Raw genomic sequence first — 21889 nt, forward strand, 5'->3', positions numbered from 1 at the left:
TCAGAGATTATGTAACATAATATCCAAATTATCCAAGATAAAAACCACAATGACTCACCATACGAAAACCTGGAAAATATGACCATACCTGGAGAAAAAATAAAATCAACAGCTGCCAACACCTAAATGACCAAGATGTCACAATTATCAGACAAAGACTTTAACGCAGTTGCTGTAAGTACAAAATAGTTGAAAATATTCTCTCTAGGCATATGCTGTGCTCTAAAGGACACCCTTGAATTTTTGTATCCTAATCCATTGATAAGAATGTTCATATCGGCATTGTTTGCATTGACAAAACCTGGGAAATATAAGGAGTAAAGTAGCACACAAAGGAATATTACCAGTATATAGCAGTAAAACTAAGGAACTACAGCTACATGCAAAGATATCCAACAAGCTAGGATGAATTTAGAAGCATACAGTTGAGTGAAAAAAAAAAGTTACAATTAAATAACTATCCTTGTACAGCAACCGTTTAGCAAATTAAATGTACATGTACATAATCTAAACTTTTAAAAAGCAAAGGAATAAACTCAAAATACAGAAAAATGTTACCTCTGGAAGAAAGGAAGGGGATGAAAAAGGCAGGTAATTTTAACAATATTAGTAATATCCTAGTTCGAAAATTACTGGTCGGTTCCCATGTGTACACTGTTTATCTGTTACATCTATTTATCTAACAAAACAATATTCTGAAAGGCATCCTGTGTGCATAACGAGAGAACAGAATTTACAATCCTTTATTAAAATAAGTTCTCCAGAACTTGAGCCCACTGTGCCCTAAAGCGCAGACTATGCAACCCACGTTTCCAAGCACCAAGCTGAACAGCCACTTCCGCCTCCGCCTGATTAGCTCCTCCCATCTGAGCTGCGGAAGTACTTTCTTTTCGGGTCCTCCCGCCTGTAGAGGGCTCTCAGAGCGTGTAGTGCCAAGAAGGCCTCCCGCCTGGGGTGTCCCTGCGGCGCCTGTTAGTTTAGCGCGAGAAAATACGTTTGCATTATAATTCTTTCGGCCAGAAAAGAACATCGCACAGTCATCTTACTCTGGACAATAACGTTCGGACTCCAGCCCGGCTAAGTTCCCTCATTATCCAACCCTGACGTAGTGGTGGGTAGGAGTCAGGCGGCGTGGGGACAGCCCCGGAGTGCGGAAAGTCCCCTGCCCGCTTCCTCCTGTGAAGACGTAGCTGCTGGTGGCTGTGGTGGCGGCGTCCAAGATGTCGACCAAGAATTTTCGAGTCAGTGACGGTGACTGGATTTGCCCTGACAAAAAGTGAGTACATGAAGGGTCCCGAATTGGATCGGGGTTTATCGATGAAGGCTTTCTCAAATCGGCGTGGCATTTTCCCTTTTTACGATCCCCTGTTCCTTAAGCCGGGTGGAGGCGGCGAATCGCCTGCTCCCGGGCGGGAAGGAGGCTCCCAGTCTCTTCATGAGGAGGTCTTTCGGGAGCCTTTGTTTTGAGTATGTCTCCAGCGTTTTCTCGACAGTCTGTCTCCAAGACCCTCTTTTTGGAGAGCGAGATGGCCTTCCCTTTGCCCCCACCCCCGCACCGGCCAGGTTTCAGCGATAAGGAAATCTCCCTAGCTGAGGCCAGCTTGGGTATTTGATCTCCCTCACGTGACTTTTCCCTCAGAACTTTATCTTGTGCGAGGAAAGCGTTGCTTTTCTGAACTCGTTCTTTTGCTTCTCATAGTTCACCTCGTTTTTGCTTGTTTGTTTGTTTATGCAAACTTTACTTCGGCCTGTTGACATTTTTCCTGAACACTACCGTAGCCCTTCGGGAAATTCTGACTTTTCCGTTATTGACTTTTAATTTCCCCACAAGTATTGAACCTTTCGCCTAGGTAGAGGTGAAAAAGCGGAGGTTTGTGTGTTTACCATCTCGCCCTGGAGAATGGGCGCCGCAGAGAAGCACGTGTTTCAGTGGCTCTGCTTTTGACGTTGCTGAAGGCAGTGTGCTCAATAAATTGTCAGTTTGTTGAAGGGTGCTCCAGTTGGTGTACCTATTTGGAAACACAGGGAAATTACTGTGGGAAGTAGTTGTCAGAAATTGTGACTGCACAACTCACGTTCAAATAAAAATCTTGTGCCTGAGTTAGCCACAGATAGCACATAGAGTTTATGGTAGTAAAGAGGGAAAACTGAAGCAAACGTGGATTTAATTCCAGCCCTATTGGTTGTTGACCTGTAACCATAAGTAGGTTATTTAACTTTGCTAAAAAAAAAATAGAATAGCTTCCTTATAATGTATACATGATATAGTGTAGGTAGTGTGTGCAGAGCAGTGATATGTAGCAAATACTCATTGACAGCTATTGATAGTTTCAGAAAGTTAAGTCACCTAGTGTCATTAAAGGAGATTAAGTTCTTATTTCCCCAGCACTTGCCTTCTGTCCACATTTTAAGCAGTGTAAATGAAACATGGTCGTGTATTTTTTTTTTTTTTTACATAATAAATTGTGGTTCTCGATTGCATCAAGATTAAGATAACCTGAAGGATTTCACATCTATCAGGTACTATTGAACAGGATAAAAGTGATATGCTGTGAACAGCATTGCTTTGAATGGTAAGACTATTTGAAAACAAAAGGTATTGAGCACCTTTTGATTTGTGTTGTTGCTGTCTTGTAGAAGAATGTCCTTTTGACAGCCTCATTAATGACGGCACACCCAAATATTTGAGGGCGGCCCCTAAGAGAGTGCATTTCAACTCAGTTACAAATATGTGAATAGAGTTTTATTTCTACAATCTGTATAAATCCAGAAAACATAAGAATGTAGTTTCAATGTTTATTTGGGTCAAAAAGTATATTCTTTAGGGGGGGAGAACTAAAAATTATTTGGAGTGATTTAGTTTAGTGGTCATTCCATACTTCACATCTCTATTTCATTCTAGTATAACACCCAAAAAAATAATAATAATAAACATTCTTTTAAAAATTTAAACTTTACATGTCATTCAAGCTTTTAACATGCTTTTACTGATATGCACATGCACTATTCAGACCATGTTAGTGAACCCGATAATTTTTTGTTTTTATTTAAGTTTGCTGAATATAAGCATAAAGTGTATTGTTACTCCATGTGTTGTTGTTGGTTATGATTACCATTTTTTTAAACTAGGTTTCAGAGGTTTGATAACCTAAAAAACTCATTTTCCTTATAATTATTGAACATGTTTATATTTTTAGTCAGTACAACCTATCTCCATTCTTTCCTTACCATCCTACCTCCTACTTGTAAAAAGTGTTCTATCAAGATCCACGAAGCCTCAGGATTTTGTATAGCTTGTAGTACTTAACACATTTTTGTGTATATCTTCTTATTTTCTATACTGGGAGTTCTTTTGAGGTTTTTTTGAACTCCTGGGTGTCTCATCAGTAATTGTTGAAGTGGAGTCAGATCTCACTTCAGCTTTGCAAGGGTATTTCATTATAATTACAGTCATGCACCACTTAACGACAGGGATAAATTTTGAGAAATGTGTCATTGGGCAGTTTTGTTATGCAAACATCATAGAATGCACTTACACAAACGTAGATGGTATAGCCTACTACATACCTAGTCTATATGGTATAACCTATTGCTCCTAGGCTACAAGCCTGTATAGTATGTTACAATACAAAACAACATGAGATTAAATCAAACAGTAAATAGTCATTTATCATTATCAAGTATGTAATATACAGAACTGTAAGTGCTGTACTTTTATATGACTGACAGTACAGTAGGTTTGTTTACACCAGCATCACCAAAAACACATGAGTAATGATTTAATTATGAAGTCACTAGGCAATAGGACTTTTTCAGCTCCATTATAATCTTATGGGACCACTATTGTATATGCTGTCCGTCATTGACCAAAACATCATTATGTGGTGCATGACTACAGTGATACTGCTAATATGAGGACATTGAGGCACGGAGATACTATGTGCCTTACCAAGATCACATAACTATTGATAGAAAGTGAAAGATTGGAGTTTCTTATCCTGCACTTCTGACTTCATGTCTTATATTTCTCCACCTAAATTGTGAGGATTTTTTTTATGGTTAATACTGACATTAACATGACTGAGATGGCTTTAGAAGTTCTGAAGCCAAGTATATAATGAGGTTCGACAAAGTTGTATATATAAAATTTTAAAAATTGTATTGATTTAAAGAAATATCCCTATAAATATTTTTTACTTTATTTTCAGATGTGGAAATGTAAACTTTGCCAGAAGAACCAGCTGTAATAGATGTGGTCGGGGTAAGCATTTAAGGAAGCTTCTATTAGGAATGTATATTCCTATACATTGTATATGTAAATCATGTCATTATTTCCCCTAATTCATATTGAATTATTTTTCAATTTTCAGAGAAAACAACTGAGGCTAAGATGATGAAAGCAGGGGGAACTGAAATAGGAAAGACACTTGCAGAAAAGAGCCGAGGCCTATTTAGTGCTAATGACTGGCAATGTAAAACGTATGTTTCAAATTATCATCTATTCTTTCTTCTGTAATAATGAATCTAGCCACTACTTAATATTACCAATTCTTATTAGTCACATTGACCAGCCATGGTAACCTTTAAATCAGAAGTCTGTTGATTGTTACTCTGTATCTGATGTAACTATAAATAACTTTTAAATTATATTTTTTAATAGTAATATTAGTTGTTAACTATGATGGAGTATGTATACCAGTAAACAAATGCTTAAGGTGAGCTACCATCCCCCAAAAAGGAGGGGGAGCTATTTAAAAGCACCAGAGCCTACTTCTTTCTACTGAAAAAAAAGGTTAAAAACTTTAAGCCTATATTATTATTGTGAAATACTCCACAAAATTAATTTTGCCTGTTTACAAAGTAATTTTAGAATGCACACCATAAATAATTATTTCTAATTAGATAGGTTTCTTAATATTCTTGATTTTCAAGTTCTGCATTGATTTTTTTTTGCCTTCCACTTTTTCTGTTATGCAGATCAATCAAATATATATGAAAGAGGACTTAATCAGAAGAGGGTCTTGCATAAATTTCTGATCCTATAGATACTAACTTGTAATGAAGAATTTTCCAGCAACAGATTAAGATTGGGTTTGAGTGCTGTGGAACTCAGTGCTTGAACTGATTCCTTTAAGAAAAATAACATTATTTGGGAGTATATAACCTTACTCTTTAAGATGAATTCAGAGACTGAGAAATTAGTAGAACTTTTAATTTAAAATGATATTTTTCCTCTAAAGCATTAGAATCTCTGTAATTTCTCATAAAATGGTGAAGGCACTCTTCATACTGTGTAGTTTTTGCTTCTCTGCTTGAATAGTTCAGTCTGTTAGAACCCACATTCTCTCTTCAGAAAATGTACAGTGTTACATTTTCTTTGTGTACAATATCCTTAGCAAACATTTTTTTATGGTAGTGATTTCATCTTAGGTTTATTTTAAAATTCTAGAATGTCTGAAAATTTACTATTTTTGTAATTATCTATTAATTTGATATTTTTAACTTCTAAAGTTGCAGCAATGTGAATTGGGCCAGAAGATCAGAGTGTAACATGTGTAATACTCCAAAGTATGCTAAGTTAGAAGAAAGAACGGGTAAGATACACATTCTAATTAAATCATTTTAAAACAACTAAAAATTGAATTGACAGTTATATCATCTTCTCATAAGAACACAGTGGTTGAGGATTCTTTCTATTCTGCCTTTATGTTTTTTTGTTGTTGTTTTTAAGATTTTATTGGGGAATTGGGGAAGGGGAACAGCCAAGTTGTTGTCCTTCAATCTTAGTTGTGGAGGGCACAGCTAGCTCAGCCCCAAGTCCAGTCCCATCCAGCCCCCCGTCAGCAGCTCACAGCTGCTCAGCTCAAGGTGCCGTGTTCAGTCTTAGTTGCTGGTGGGCATAATCCACCATCCCATGTGGGAGTCGAACCAGCAACCTTGTTAGGAGCACGTGCTCTCACCAGCTGAGCCATCCTGTCACCTGTTGGCAGCTCAGCAGCAACTCAGCTCAGGTGCAGCTCACTGGTCCATGTGGGAATCGTACCAGCGACCCTGTTGCTCAGAGCTTGGGCTCTTAACCAACCGAGCCACTTGGCTGGCCCATGCCTTTATGTTTTTTACCTTGATTCTCCTCCCCCCTCCCCCCAACTCAAAAACGTCATCTTTATTTCATAATTTCACAATTTATAAAGTACATCATTAGGAAGGAAGCCCTCTCCTAATAAATGGTGATATTAGGATACTTAAAGAAATGCTTTATTCCTCTCCTCTCCCCCCCTAGTGGTTTAAATGAGAGAGTAATACCACTTTTTCATTTATTTCATATCCTGGTATGAGGGGGAAAAAAAATGGCAGTGAGGCACCTTTTGAAGTATTCATCTAAAACTTAGGCAGTAATGCTCAAACTTGGCTATGCATTAGAGTCAGTTGAGAAACTTTTCAAAAGTATAGATTCCAAAACAGCTGTTGCACCTCTTTGGGGGTGGGTCCCCAAAATCTGTAGGTAATTCGGATAGTTTGGTAACAGTTGACCTACACAACAGCTTACCATTGATTCTCTGTTGTCAGTGGTGAGATGAAAATACTTATCAAGTAGATTATGGGTTTCCCATTATCAACAATTAGCCCAACCACATTACCAGTATACTTCAAATCTGATTTTATCATTCAACGATTCATACATCATTACAAAGCTTTCTTCTATATATTGTCACCTTGTCAGACCTAGACTTAGTAAACTATTGTACTTCCCTGGTTTCTTTTTTTTTTTTTTTTTGCCTCCCTGACTTTAGACGACTTCCACTGTCTATTTGGTTTCTGGGGATAAGAGACTAAAGAGTCTTTTGGACCTCGCCCTTCCAGAGGTGCAGCAGAGATTCTACCTTAATCCCCCCCCCCCCCTTTTTTTTTTTTTTTTAATTTGTATTCTCACATGTGAGAACATTGTAGCCTAATGTCCTAGATATTTTTTCTTTTTCTATTTCAATCCTCAAATCCTACCCCACTCTTCTCGTTCGCAGGAAGTGATCTTACCTTTGTACTGACTGGGTAGATTAAAGCTTTCTAGTAAGGGCCTCCATTTTTTGCCTTCCCTCACACCTCTTTAATGTATACATTCTTTCCCTTTTCTAAAATCTGTTTTACCCCACACCTCTGGTTGTTTATTGTCTCCTTTTTAGTTTCGTCCTCTTCTGCTGTCTGCCTGGCCACAGAATGTTGAAGTTCTTCCAGATTCAATCCCTAAGCTCTCTTTTTTTGCTCTTTATTTTCTAGGCATCTTCTTAGCCCTAACTTTAAGTAACTGTCAGCAGACCATGATGCCAAATGTATGTCTTCAGCTCAGACTTCTTTGAGTTTGAGCCATATTTCTAGCTGCCTATTCATTGTCGCCATGTAATTGTCAAACTCATTACATCCAAACCGAATTCATGATTTTCCCCCAGTACCTGGCCCTCTTCTGGTGATCTCTTCCTCGTGTTTAGTACCACCTACCACATGCTTGTTATGTAAGCCAGAAACCTAGGTGTCCTTCATAATAACGCCTCCATCTGTTCTTTACCCGAAAAGTTTAACATCACTACCTTAGGCAGAGATACCACTTTATCTTGTCTTGGAAAAATAGCCACCTACATGGTATCTGTATATGTTCCATTTTTGCCCAGTAACACCCAGAGGCTTTTCGTTCTGTTTTTTTTCCAAACTAAAAACTCGCATTTGTTTAAAACCATTATGACTGCTTTTAGGATGAAGTCCAAAATCTTTTAACAGTCTTAAAAATTATAATCCCCAGAAGCCTTTTATCTACTTACATTCTCTTTGACCTATTTTTTGACTCCTTTAATTAAAATTTCACTGTCTCACAAGATCTGTAGTCTTTAACAACTGAAACCCTCAAAGCTTGTTTGATACCTTCTCACTTTACTCATGATCTTTTTTCTGTCATTTGGTGTCTTGACCCTTTCTCACTTTTCAAGTAGTTGTCTTTGCTGGTTACAGTAGAAGGTGTGAACTAACTTACACTTAGCTCTCTCGTTTCTCTTTACCATTTGTAATAACAAAGTCCAAAGTTCAGGGGAGCATTTCCTAAGCATGGGACAGGCCGTGAATAAAAGAAAACTTGATGCACTACTTCTAAAAGAGTGCTCTTTTCTCCTACATAATTCCGTCAAATGGTGGTACAATAATTTATTTAGCTAGTCCCTTATTTTTTTTTAATTTTTGGGTCATTTCTGGGGTTTTTTTGTTTTGTTTTGTTTTTAACCGTATAACAGGAGTAGAAACAGTCATAATACATTGTGATTTTTATTCTTTTGGACTATTTCCTTAGGATAACTTCTCAGAAGTTAGATAACAGTTCAAAATATAGAATAGTGGAATTTTCAAGTTAGTATCTTAGTTCTTTGAAGGACAGGTTATATTCATCCTCTTTACTCTCTTAATTTCCATTGTCACAGCCCTGATTCAGTCCTGATTTAAACCTGTGTTTGATGCTTTACTGGCCATTGCTCACCTTTTTACATTTCACTTTGAAACAAATTTAAAATATTATTTTTGTTGTAACCCAGAAGTTCTTGATTGCTTATTTCATCAAAACTATTTTAAAGCCTTTTTTTATACAGCTCAAATTTTTAAAGGGGTTACCAGAATTGTTTTCTGTACTCATTCATTGAAGAAATAATTTATTGGCCATTGTACAAGATGTAGGGAATTTGGGTGAGTAAAAACAGGCATGTTAGAGCCAAAGATTAATGAAATCCTTTTTGACAAAGCAGTGTTTTGTTTTGTTTTGTTTTGTTTTTAAAGATTTTATTGGGGAATTGGGGGAGGGGAACAGTGCTAGGGAATCGGGGGAAGGGGAACAGACAAGTTGCTGTCCTTTTGTTCTTCAGTCTAGTTGTGGAGGACGTTGCTTCACTGGCCCATGTTGGTATTATCATTGCGCTCTTCTCAGGTGAGGCAGATCGGTCGCTGGCCTCTGGACGGCAGCTCTTGGCAGCTCACACCTCTGCCAGCTGCTCACCCTGGCTGCCAGCCACACAGTGTAGCTTATGGCAGCCCACTGCAGCAGGGGCTGCAGCCCATGCCATCGCCTGCGAATCACAGCAGCCCAGCTCCAGGTCGAGCTGTTGTTCATCATCTTAGCTATAGAGGGCAGTGTCAGTGGCCCTCATGTGGGATCTGAACCAGGGCCCTGCTGCTCAGAGCTGGCGTCCTAAGCCAGCTCTTAACCAACGCACCACTCAGCCAGCTTAAAGCATTTTATATTTGATATGAAAAACTAGAGGCAAGGTTTTACTAAGGAAAAGTTGTTAATGGCATTTAATACACTTTTTACTCATGGACAGAGAAACAAAAGGAAAATATATTTCAGTTGGAGTGCATATTGTCTCAAACAAAGGAGGAGGAGGAAAGCAATGATAACCAATATTTCAAAGATAAACACTGATACATTGCAGTTTTCACTGGTACAATGTATAATGAAGAAAAGAAAGGATGTTATAGTGTGCTTTTTCTTTTAAGAGAAATGCATTACACTATTTTATTGGGATAGTTATAGCCTTTCTATTTGTGGCTCTGTAATGAAATTATAATAGAGTAATGATCATTTTTTTAACGCTCATGTTGACAAATTTAAAGTCACAAATCCTAAAATAAAAACACTTGTTTACAAATTGATTTAACATTTTGCTGGTTCATGAAATCCTTAGATCTGGGAATCACTGCCCTGGTGCTGGTACTGCTCTGGAATATGAGAAGTAGATTGTGTTACTCTTGACCACATACCTCTCAGTTGTTTTTTTAATGGAAGGTTTATTCATGTCACTTTCTCTAAAATTAACTCATTTTCTTATTCCAATTCTCTTAAGCCTATGTCAAAGACTTATTTGTTTAATCATAGATTTAATTGTGAAATCAAAGAATAATGGCTTGCTGATCTTGATTTTTTAATAGAATATTTTCAGTTTAAAAGTTAACTGGATACTTCAGAGAACCTTCAGTGACTTTTTACCTATGTATTAAAAACAGTTGCTTTAAAATTAGTTTGGATGTTTTTTATCATGTCGTTGTATTTGCCTATAATATTAGGAATTTACCAAACTCTAGCTGCATTTTAGCCCAGCAGAATTTCAACATCGAAATTCTAGACTATCTGCAATTGGTAAATAATTAGATTTGATTCTTGGTTCTTACTGAGCCCACTTCTCCCTGATGAATTATGATAAACTATAGAGGAAAGTTCTTTTAAAACTTGGTTATAACAGGTTTGAGGAGATTTTTTTTTTTTTTTTTAGTTTCAGGTGTACAGAACAATGCAATAGTTATCCTTTTCACCCCTCACAAAGTAACAACCCCCCCACCCCCTATCCACTGCCCTCCCACCCCTGATGTCTTACTTACCTATTACAATTCCATTGACTCCATTCCCACACTCTACTCCACATCCCGTTACTATATGTATATATAATTGTAGTTGACATACAATATTATTCAACATCAGCTTCAGAAATACAGTGCGGTGGTCAGGCCTCTACACTGTCTCCTTAACAAGACATTAGTCCAACTGGCCCCCTAAAAAATATTTACAACATTGTTGATTATATTCCCCATACTGTCTTTTCTATCCCTGAGGCCATATTGTAGTTACCAATTTGTATTGTCTCCTCCCTTCCCCTTCTTCTTCATCCCCACCCCCTCCCACCTAGTAGTGCTCAGTTTTTCGAGGAGATTTTTTTTCACCATGGATCCCTATGCATGGTCTGCATCTTTTGCCTAAGGACATTTTGAAATTGAGAAGAGCTACAAGTATAGCTCTAGGACTTTTTCAGCTAAGTATCTCAGTTTGAGACTTTCTCTAGTGATCTTTTTATATGCTTTTAGAAAGATTGGTAGTTTATTATATTCATAGCCAAATGCTATTGGTAAGATTTTCTTTATAGCTCGGAGGTGTTTTTGAGATTTTTTTTTGTTATTTTAATGAATTGTCACAGGATAATAATTTATGCCCTCCCTTTTATAGGATATGGTGGTGGTTTTAATGAAAGAGAAAATGTTGAATACATAGAAAGAGAAGAATCTGATGGTGAATATGATGAGGTAAGCTATACATTAGGTGAATGCAAATTAGAAAAACATGTTAGAAAAGACCTTATGTGCAAAAGAAAAATACTAAATATTTTATTTTTATAAGTACACTTTGAGTCTTTTACAAAAACTTAATATTTTGTAGGAAATCATAATTGACTATATAATTGACATAATGGACTTAAAATACATTGATTTAAATGCATAAGAGTAATTCATTAGGAAAAAAGTGTTAAGTTTAATACATTTTCAGTTGATAGAAATACTATGAAATTTTTTCTCTAGTTTGGACGTAAAAAGAAGAAATACAGAGGGAAGGCAGTGGGACCAGCATCTATTTTAAAGGAAGTTGAAGATAAAGAATCTGAGGGAGAAGAAGAGGATGAGGATGAAGATCTTTCTAAATATAAATTAGATGAGGTAAATGATTTCCTTGTCCTGTTTATTTCCCCTTCGTCTTATTTGAGCTATGGCATAACATGAATGTTTTTGACGATCTTTGGCCAATGGTGAAGATACGTTCTGGTATGAACTCATTTGTTCTCAAAGAGGCTCTGAGCTTCCATTCTGCCAAGCATTATTCTGGATCTGGATATAAAATAATGATTGAGACAAACACGCTTATTTTAATGGAACTTAAATAAAACAGCAAGTAAAGGTTCCCTAAGTAGGAAACAAGTTAGCAACATTAAAAAAATCATGCATAGGCCAAGTGGCTCATTTGGTTAAGAGCTCGCTCAAGAGTTTGAGCTCTGAGCAACAGCAGTTCGATTCCTGGCCCGAGCTAAGCAGCCTCTGAGCTGCCAACAAGTGGCAGGATGGCTCAGCTTAAAAAAAATAATAATAAAGTTGCCTTTGTCAGAACCCTATTAAAAAAAAAAACAAACACATAGGCTAGTGTGTTTAGAGCAGAGGGCAGAATGTAATAAGGGGAGCAGGGACCACTTCAGGTGATGTTTGTTCTGTGGGCCTGAGTGTCAAGTTTTATGGTTGGATGTATATATCCAGATTAAGGGCATTTTGGAGTGTAATCATAAGAGGCCCTTGACTGCAACTAAACAAATCAATGTGGAACAATTTTTAAAGTTTTAAAGAAACAAATAAGGTGTATTTATCTGACCTGTGTTTTAGAGTGATGACTGTTAATATACATTTGACCCTTGAATAACACAGTTTGAACTTCGCCGGTCCACTTATATGCAGGTTTTGTTTTGTTTTCAGTAAATATTGTAAATGTGTTTTCCTTAATAACATTTTCTTTTTTCTGGCTTACTTACTGTAAGAATACAGTATATAATACATATAATATACAAATTGTGTTAATTGACTGCTTTTGGTGAACAGTAGGCTATTGGTTAAGTTTTAGGGGAGTCACAAGTTAGGCGTGGATTTTCGACTGCACAGGGCATCAGCAGCTCTAACCACTGCATTGTTCAAGAGCCAACTTGAACATTGAGTTATTGGGGAGGCAGAATGGATTTCCTGAGTTAGGGAGACCACCTAAAAGGTTACTGTAGTATAGTAGAGAAAAAACAAAGTATTAAAGGAGATCGATTCAAGGACTTCTATGGGAGTAAAATTGAAAATTTTTGACAGCTTATTTGGTAACACATTGTGACAGAAAAAGAGGAAATAAGTATGACTTCTAGGTTTCTTTGAAATATTTGAGACAGTAATCATGTCTGTTTATCTGAGATACATTATGTAATAGGAATATTTCTGGATTGAGAATGAATTTGCTGAGATAGCAGTGAAGTGATGTATATCCATATGGAGACGTCCAGTATGTAGAACTTCCATCATTCCTAGTAGGTAGAACTAATACCTAAATGTCAAATATAATTGACTCAATTTTTGTTAGGATGAGGATGAAGATGATGCTGATCTCTCAAAATATAATCTTGATGCCAGTGAAGAAGAAGATAGTAATAAAAAGAAACCTAACAGACGAAGTCGCTCAAAATCTCGATCTTCACATTCACGATCTTCATCCCGCTCATCCTCCCCCTCAAGTTCAAGGTCTAGGTCCAGGTAAACGGGTACAGGTCAAGGGTAACACCAGTCAAAATGTCAGTATCTAACTTCTTTATTTCTAAATTTTGTTTTTCTTGACTGAATAAGCTTTCCTTTTTATTTTAGAGATTGCATTCAAGTCACTTTTTAAAAGATAATTTTTTCTTACTGCCATGAAGTTATAGTCCAGTATTTTCAGAAATGCAAATCTTAGTATGACACTTTCTTAAATCCGTTTTGTCACCAGGCCTTTTATTAAAATACCTGTACTTTAAGAATTTAAATCATTGCATTTAGTAATATTATCTAAATAGATTACATTTAGAAAATTTTAAGGAAAGATTTATGTTTCACTGTTAAAGACTAGTATAATATTTTTCTAGGCATTAATTATTGCTTGTTACACAATGCTTTGATGAAATTATTTTGGCATAGGTATTCTGGATAAAGGAGAAAATTCAGCCATATAAATTCTGTTGGCTAAATTTCTCATAGTTTTGAAATGTTCAAGACTACAGTAGAGGATTCAATTGGTGTTGTACTTGAATATCATTTTGTTAGTAATGTAAAATTTTAATAAATATTCCCTGGTTATATAGTCAACAATAAAATAAAATTTTAGATGAGAAAAAGCAGTACCTTATAAAAACAGTGTTCCCTTGAAGAATTCTTCATAGTTAACTGAAGCAGTGGGCAATGAATTTTAATGGTACTTAAGAAAAAATATTAGCTAATTGAGTACTTAACAGTTACTTAATTGTTAATTGAGCACTGTAAAATCTGAAAACTTAAAAGAGTGGTTATAAAGATAGTAATTTTAAGACTAAAATATAATCTTGCAGGTTATTATTTTAAGGGACAAATTAAAGGTGTTAGATTAATAATTTTATTTCATTTGTGATAATTAAAATTTGGGCCCTGTCTCCCCATGTCATTTTTTAATAATATAATTACCTAAAACAATGACAGGGTTGTTAATGTATTATCCCTTTAATTCTCTAACCTTTAAGTAGACAGAAAAACAATTACACATGTCAGCATTTAAAGCTTCATACTAGCTAGTGACGGAGGAAATATTATAGAAGGGATTTTATAAGGGAAATTGATAGAGATATTTCAGAGAAGTTAAATGCAAACTGCAACATTCAAAATTCCTGGATGTGTAAGTCCTGAGTTAATTTAAATATTTGTGAACATAAAGTACTCAGTGTTAATAAAATGATAATACTGAGTGATTTTAGTTTAAACAGCCTTGTTAGATTAATTTTGTCAAACTTGGAAAGTAATAATTGATTATTTTCAAAAGCTACCTATTACCTTAAGTTTTGGCATAAATATCAAAACAAAAGTTTTATTGTGTTTTGAAAATATCTCAAGTAGTTATCTTTTTATATGAAAATGAATTCTAATGTATATCTTTCTTTCAGTGTTCATATCAGAAAGCTGAATTAAGGGGTCCTGGGAAAAAAAAAAAAACCTTCCATGTTGTTCCAGGTCCCGTTCAAGAAGTTCTTCCAGTTCGCAGTCAAGATCTCGTTCCAGTTCCAGAGAACATTCGAGATCTCGTGGGTCGAAATCAAGGTGAATGAGGTAGCATTCTCTCTGTAAAGCAGAGAGAAAAAAATATTTAAAGGCTACAGAAGGCGATGCTGCTTTTTTTCCCTCTTATTTTGCTTCTACTTGTCAATTTTATTTTAGCATTAGAAAACTAATGCACTTGCCTCAGCTTAATTTTCTCACCATGAGATGTTTCCATTGCCAGCAGTGTACCAAGACATTCCCATGATTGAATTAAGGTGGTTATTACATTATTCGAGGTTTGTTATTTGTGTGCTAAAATGTGATGAAGTAGGAAAATGGAGCCAAGTCTTATCACCAAATCTCTCATACAGTAATGTTTGCAGTAGTAGTTCAGATAAAATTAGATATGCAAATAAAAAGAAAATGTTTACTCCCATTTTTAAAAGGAAGAAAAATAACCTTGCCTCAAAACTGTTTGGAGAGGTAATTGTAGTATTTACAGAAATAATTTTGTCATTTATGTTAGATAAAGTTTTTGAAGGGTCTTATACATATTTCTACTCTATATTACGTAGAATATTATAAACAGTATGTATGAAACAGACATTCCTCTTAAATTCCACAAACTAAATCAGGAAATATGGTTGATTAGTCTAGGTGGAATGTGATCTTAAATAACATTGTTAACTTCAGGTTGCGTTTAGTCAGAAATACCGAGGGAAAAATAATTTGTAAAAAAAAAGCATGAGACACTAGTTTTTTCTAAACTTAGTCAAAATATGCTGCCTTTTTCTTTAAGTTAATGTATTGATCTATTAAAGGCATCTAACATTAATAAGAAAAATGTCTACAATTCAACTCATGTAGATCTTTGAAGTTTTAGTGGTAGCTTTTTTGGTAAAAGTAATCGCTTAAAGCTTATTAGAGTCACATCTGTAGCATTAGAAATCAGCTGCAATGTAAGCTGCAATTAAGGAGAAAAGAATGATATGCACACTTGTATTAAGCCAATACAGAGAGCATTTGAGTTTATTGTTGTTATGATGATGATGTATTATCAATGTTTTAGTCCTTTGAGTGCTCCTTAGGTGAAGATTCTTAAGTCTAGTACCCTTTGCGAAGCACTATAAATAAGGTTTCCAGAACAATCCTCATATTCTTTCTAAACATTTTTTCATTGCTTATAACTTTCCAAAGAATTCTCCTTTTGGGCTTTCTGAGTTTATTTTAAGCCCAAAGGTGAATTTTTTGGGAAGTTTGAGCTAAATTACTTCAACCAAAATATGTAAATGAAGAAAAAAATTTGTATTTAAACATTTTCACATTTATCTCTACCTCTAAAACATGTGAATGTCAACACTTCATACTTCATGAATAGTGGTCCTTCATAAAAATAAATATTGTTAATAGAAATCAAGTTTCAGAGTTACTCATTTTATTTTTCTTTGAATATTTAGCAATTTAATAGTTCCTGTTCTTTCTCATTCCTGTCCCTTATCCCTGTTTTTTCTATAGCAACTTAATAAGTTTTGTAATTCCATAAGGAATTGTTATGTTTGTTTTTCTTGGGAAGTTGTATATAGGATACTTACTTTTTCTCCAAATGGAAGGATGTATTTTCTAGACATAAATTCATATAAATGTAGTTACCTGCTGGTTTGGCTGTTTATGTATACTATAAAATGAAAGCCTTCAGTTTAAAAAAAAACTAACTTAAAATTCTATTTTAATGTATTAAGCTGGTTTTTAAGTGATGAACACTTACCTTAGAATTTTTAAAAGAGATGAAATTAAAGTAAAAGTAAGTGTATTTAAATAGAATTGTTTTCATGGTTGAACCAGAAGTCTTCTGTTGAGTAAATAGTAAGTATTTCTTCTTATAAAATTTTCAGTTATAAATTCTGTTTATTTTTGGAGCTGTTAACTAAATGATCTGCCTCATTTCTTCTTTTAATGAAATGTTTGATTTGTTTCTCAATCAATGAAGATCCAGCTCCAGATCCCACAGGGGCTCTTCTTCCCCACGAAAAAGATCTTATTCAAGTTCATCATCTTCTCCTGAGAGGAACAGAAAGAGAAGTCGTTCTAGATCTTCTTCATCTGGTGATCGAAAAAAAAGACGAACAAGATCACGGTCACCCGAAAGGTTTGGGTTTCTGTAGAAATAAGAGTGGGTGTTCCTAAGTATGTTTAATAGATTAAACTTCCTAATCAAGGATTAGATTTTTGTAATCTCCTTTATTCCAATTTTAAATTATACTTTTCAGCTTTGAACTTCAGAAAACATTAATGACTTTATCTTGTGTGCTTTGATCAGGTTGTTTAGAAAAGTTGTAGATGAAACCACTCTTCCACTCTGTTCATTTTATTATTTAAATATTTATTTTCATATATAATTATAGCCAACTCTCGGTTATTTCTGTCTTTTAAGATTTTAATTCAGAAGCTGTATGTTGAAGTAATTTAGAAGTTGACTTTTATATGTATTTATGCTATAGATTTTACATTATTAGAAATCAGGATTCTAGGGCATCTAATAAAAAAAACTATTCTAGATCATTGGAAATCTGTCATTTAAATATGTATAAATGCATTTCACAGCAAATTGTTTCATTCCCTTTATAAGGCAGTTGTTCTTACAGTTAATACATTTTTTTTTATCTTGCAGTACAAATCCCTTCTTTTTTTTCTTTTTGAGAAAGACCTTTAGTAGAGTATGTTATCTGTATTGACATTTTTAAATTTGGAGAGCATGTCATCTGTCAGCCTTTTGCACAACAAACTAATTACTTTGTTTCATTAACTTTCTCTTGACTCTCAATGTCTAATTGCGTAGTCAGTTTAATGCTTTCCTTTGTAATCTTGGCAGATATTCCTTATCCTTTCAGTTTGTGGAAGTTAGGATTAGGTGAAGTCTGATTATTGTTGCATTCAGTGGTAGTAAGATTAACTCATGATTCCTACTTGTACGGAATGATTAGTTTTGCTTCTTCACATTTTGAAGTTTAGATTATTAAGGTTACGCACAACTAGTTTTGTTTCTCTGCATTTTTTTTATATAAAAAAAATTACTCCATATGTGAGTGAAATTCATTTTGTTGCTTTCTTACTGCTTCTGCAAATTTTTATCTTAGCCACATAAAATCCCCCTAGTTTGTTGTCATCTAAACTTAATGAACATGTTCTCTATTCCATAAGCCAGGTGATTGGTGAAAACACTAAACAACCCTGAGCCCAGGGCCAACCCCTCGGAACACCACTACTTTACCCAGGTTGATATATTGACTTATTCATATTAGCTGCATGAATATAACCCTATAACTAATTGTGCAATCTTCTTGTGAGACCTAGATTTCCAAAATGTAATTATTTATGAATATATGTACTCATACACAGAGGCCTTGCTGTATCTGTTTTACATACAGACTTACCACACTATTTACATTGTCAGTACAGATTGTTTTTTAGTCATACTTTCATTACCAAGTTTATATGCCTTTGTTGTATATTACCTGTAATTTTATGCATTTTTGCAAGGCTTTTCTTCATTACCTTAAATAATTGAGAGGTGGCTATATCTTGAAATGAGAGATATTTTTTAATTGTAGTGAATTTTAAATTACATTATTACTGGGCTCACATCCAAGGTCTAAACTAGTTAATTTTGTATGTATAAGTTTGTATCTTAGACTTTATTTCTTTTGCCACTATACTGAGGTTTAATTTTTTATATTCTCAAAGTCTGATGAACGAGTGCGAAGATCCAGCTCCAGCTTACTAGACTCTGCTTTCTCCATTATGTCTTCCAGGCACCACAGGTCATCTTCTGGATCATCTCATTCTGGTTCCCGTTCAAGTTCAAAAAAGAAATAATGTATTAAAATTTACATCTTAAAAGAAATCCAGTACAGTGCATGAAGCATATTTTTTAAGAAGTTGGTGTCTTACTTGGTCAGAAGTGCTAAATCTGCTAGTAGAGGTGCATGCCTTTCATTGCTTTTCAGAACAAAATAGCTGTGTTTATTTGTGAAATTAAAGGTAAATAGTATTTTAAGCCATAATGTCCCCAAATTAGATGCTCTATTTGTCATTCTTTATTTACTACCAATTGCCTCATTTAAAACCATCTGTGCTATAACAGTACTTTGTTTCTCTAATTTGAACTCTTGTTTTTCTCATTTCCAAATATGAACTGTTTATTGACGTAAGATGGGATTACCTAGGCTTCCCGGAACTTGGGCGTGGAGGCAAGACTTGGTAAAATAGTTGGAAACAGTCTGTTTATGTTAATCTGAGAAAAGGAGTCAGCCTGTTTATGTTAACCTAAGTGATTCTTACCAGAAAAAGTTGAACTAGTTGTAAAACAGAAATTTCTTTATTTTGAAGTTCCCTATGCTAAGGGTGCCTTAGAATCATTGCCTTTTTTTATTCAGTTTTACTTTTTTGCACCACCACATTTAATGCAGAAAAATCCTGTGACTTGTAGGAGAAAGGTGTTACTCATTGCTCCCTTTCTGAGACATAATTTTGCGTAAGAATATCTAACAGTTCATTTATTTTCTGTTGTTATGGTTGTCTGATGAGAAAAATGTCTTATTTCAAAATGTTTATCTTAATATTTTAAGAACCTTTGTGTGATCTTTAAAAATCCAGTTATCACATGTGATAGGGTAGACAAAACTAAGTCATAGTTAATGAGGAACAAATTGAAGAAAGCTTCTGAAGTATATTTCTCTTCGGGTGAAAGACCAAGAGAAACATTGTGAATTTAAGCGAACATTTGCCATGAGATGTTTAACTTTAAACACTGCATAAAATTGTCTTCTGAGTAACAAATGAATGCTTATTTCTGTATGACATAAGCAGAAATAATTGTTTCTAGTCACTTGAAATTACTTATGGCTTAAAATACTTTATAAGAGTTTGTTTTATTTCTCTAAATTAAAACCTGGTCATTGAGCATTATTATGTCTTCTGGTTTAAAAAGAAAAAGGCTTCTCTTAACAGTATCTTCAGTGACAATGCAAGGTAAGTATATTCAGGGGAAATCAACATTTGTGCTTGGGGACTTTGTTTTGGGGATCAGTACCCATTTTTTCTTTTTTTTTTTTCCTGAACATTTAATGTCTACTGCAGTTAAAAATTAAAACGTTTTAAGGTATTTTGTAGACAGACCAAACAAAATTATATTTGTTTTTTTTATTTTAAAATGAATGGCTTTTCTCTTCAACTGATCTAAAGATGGAAGCAAAATATGTAGAAATATTTTGATAAAATTTTACAATGATCTTGCCCTTTTTTTTTTACGTCTTAATTTTCTTTGCTACGTTTACTGTAGTTTGCACAAGAATTTTTCTCTCTTGTAATTGTGCCTCAGACTTCTTGAAAGTCCACCTTCTAAATTGCCCAGATCTTCTAGATTCTCCATGTTACTGTTGGTTTATTCTTGTGCTTTCTGTATTTAAAACTTTGGCTGTACTAAGCAAATGCAAGGTTATAAATTTAGCTAATAGTTTACAGACAATTCAGATGATTATGATTTCATTTGGTTTAACAAAGCTGTATTAGTTCATTTCATAAGGAAATGATGCTGTAGTCAAATGTAAATAAAGCTTGTGAGTCAAGCATCAAGTGGTGTTTGTTAGAAATAAAGAATTTTGAACCTCTGATTTAGTATTCATTTTTAAGCTATTTACAGTCTTTGTTACTTTTTTTTTTTTTTTAAAGATTTTTATTCGGGGAATTGGGGGAATGGGAACAGTGCTGGGGAATTGGGGGAAGGGGAACAGACAAGTTGCTGTCATCTTGTTCTTCAATCTAGTTGTGGAGGACGTTGCTTCACTGGCCCAAGTTGGCACCATCATTGCGCTCTTCTCTGGCGAGGCAGATCCGCCGGCTTCTGGACGGCCGCTCACTGCGGCTGCTGGCCGCTCACGCTGGCTGCTGGCTACATACGGTAGCCCATGGCAACCCACTGCCACAGGGGCTGCAGCCTACGCCGTCGCCGGCGACTCATGGCAGCCCAGCTCCAGGTTGAGCTGTTGTTCAGCATCTTAGCTGTGGAGGGCAGTGTCACTGGCCCTCATATGTGGGATCCGAACCGGGGCCCTCTGGCATCCCAAGCGAGTTCTTAACCATCGCGCCACTCGGCCGGCCCAGTCTTTGTTACTTTTGATTGTGCATTTTTAAACTCTTTATGTTCACTTTACCCTTTATATGTCATCTTATTTTTATGTATTAGTGCTTGGTTTAAAACATTACAAAGTGGGGTCACTGTAACCTTGGTTACTCAACATTTTTGTGACTTTTTTTTTTTAATGTAGAGTACCCAAATTAGTTTAATACTTTCTACCAGAACACTACATACTTTATTTCATAACACGCCATAGTGTGCTTCCTGAATTACTCTTAAAACTGTCACTATAGTTCTCAACAATGGTCTATTCTGACTACTTAGTTTTCTTAAGTTTCCATTTGGAATCCTTTCATTTGAACAATATTGAATGGTATCGGGTAACAAATGCCCAAATTCAGAGCAAGCTCTAAATTCAAGACCATCTCTAGGCACAATTACGAAGATAAAGCAGGTCTAATCTCAAAACAAGTTGTCTCGTCTCTTCTTGCTATCTGACATCCACAGCCAGTCTTCAAGATGTTGGTAAGAAAAGTAGGGAATTTCTCCATTCTGCCCTGTTTTTGACATAATTGTTAGATTTTTGTTTTGATTTTTAATAGAAATAACCTCGTAACTTTCGTGAACTGGAAATTGTATTATTTCTGGAAAATAAGAGTGGACAGTTTTGATTAAAAGAATTTAAGGTACGTAGTAAGTGGTTTATAGGTATTATCTAATTTTTCCTGTCACGTTTATATACTGTTGTATATCCCGTTTTACAAAACGGAGGGCTACAGCTGAAGGAAATTGAAAACTTGCCAAGGAGAGCCACAGGAGTGGCTAAATGGGATTTACTCCCAAGTCTGATGGCAAATTCCAGTTTACCTGTGATAGCCACCAAATAACCTGTTCGAGAAGGTAAGTGTTAAGCCACAATGGTCAGATGTTTTTCAATCTAGTGATTTGGTAAGGTGTCATTTTCAGTCATTTATGGGAAGGTAGGTGGACAGTCATGCTATTTTGCAGTAACCTTAAATTTACAGAAAATCGATGAAGATGGTACAAAGAGTTGCTATATACCCCCACCCAATTTCCACCGTTAACATATTTTTGTCAAAACTAAGAAACCAACATTGGTATATTACTGTTACCGTGCAT

At 35.2% G+C, this 21889-nt stretch overlaps 1 protein-coding gene across 4 annotated transcripts; it reads left to right on the top strand.

The window, feature by feature from the left end:
- The first annotated feature begins 932 nt into the window (after window positions 1–932).
- Window positions 933–20285, top strand: ZRANB2 (zinc finger RANBP2-type containing 2). 4 transcript variants are annotated; one of them, XM_019653225.1, is made up of 11 exons: window positions 933–1276; window positions 4209–4261; window positions 4371–4479; window positions 5512–5594; window positions 11018–11094; window positions 11368–11502; window positions 12944–13113; window positions 14590–14676; window positions 16604–16762; window positions 17815–17888; window positions 18426–20285. In XM_019653225.1, the coding sequence occupies exons 1-10, from the start codon at window positions 1221–1223 to the stop codon at window positions 17846–17848; spliced, it is 963 nt and encodes a 320-aa protein (XP_019508770.1). In that variant the 5' UTR covers window positions 933–1220; the 3' UTR covers window positions 17849–17888; window positions 18426–20285. The 4 variants fall into 4 exon arrangements, with proteins under 4 accessions (XP_019508770.1, XP_019508769.1, XP_019508771.1 ...); XM_019653224.1 differs by lacking the exon at window positions 17815–17888; XM_019653226.1 differs by lacking the exon at window positions 18426–20285 and having other exon boundaries at window positions 1153–1276; window positions 17819–17888.
- The last annotated feature ends 1604 nt before the right edge of the window (window positions 20286–21889 follow it).

The sequence above is a fragment of the Hipposideros armiger genome, unplaced genomic scaffold (assembly GCF_001890085.2).
Source record: "Hipposideros armiger isolate ML-2016 unplaced genomic scaffold, ASM189008v1 scaffold_200, whole genome shotgun sequence".
Taxonomy (NCBI): domain Eukaryota; kingdom Metazoa; phylum Chordata; class Mammalia; order Chiroptera; family Hipposideridae; genus Hipposideros; species Hipposideros armiger.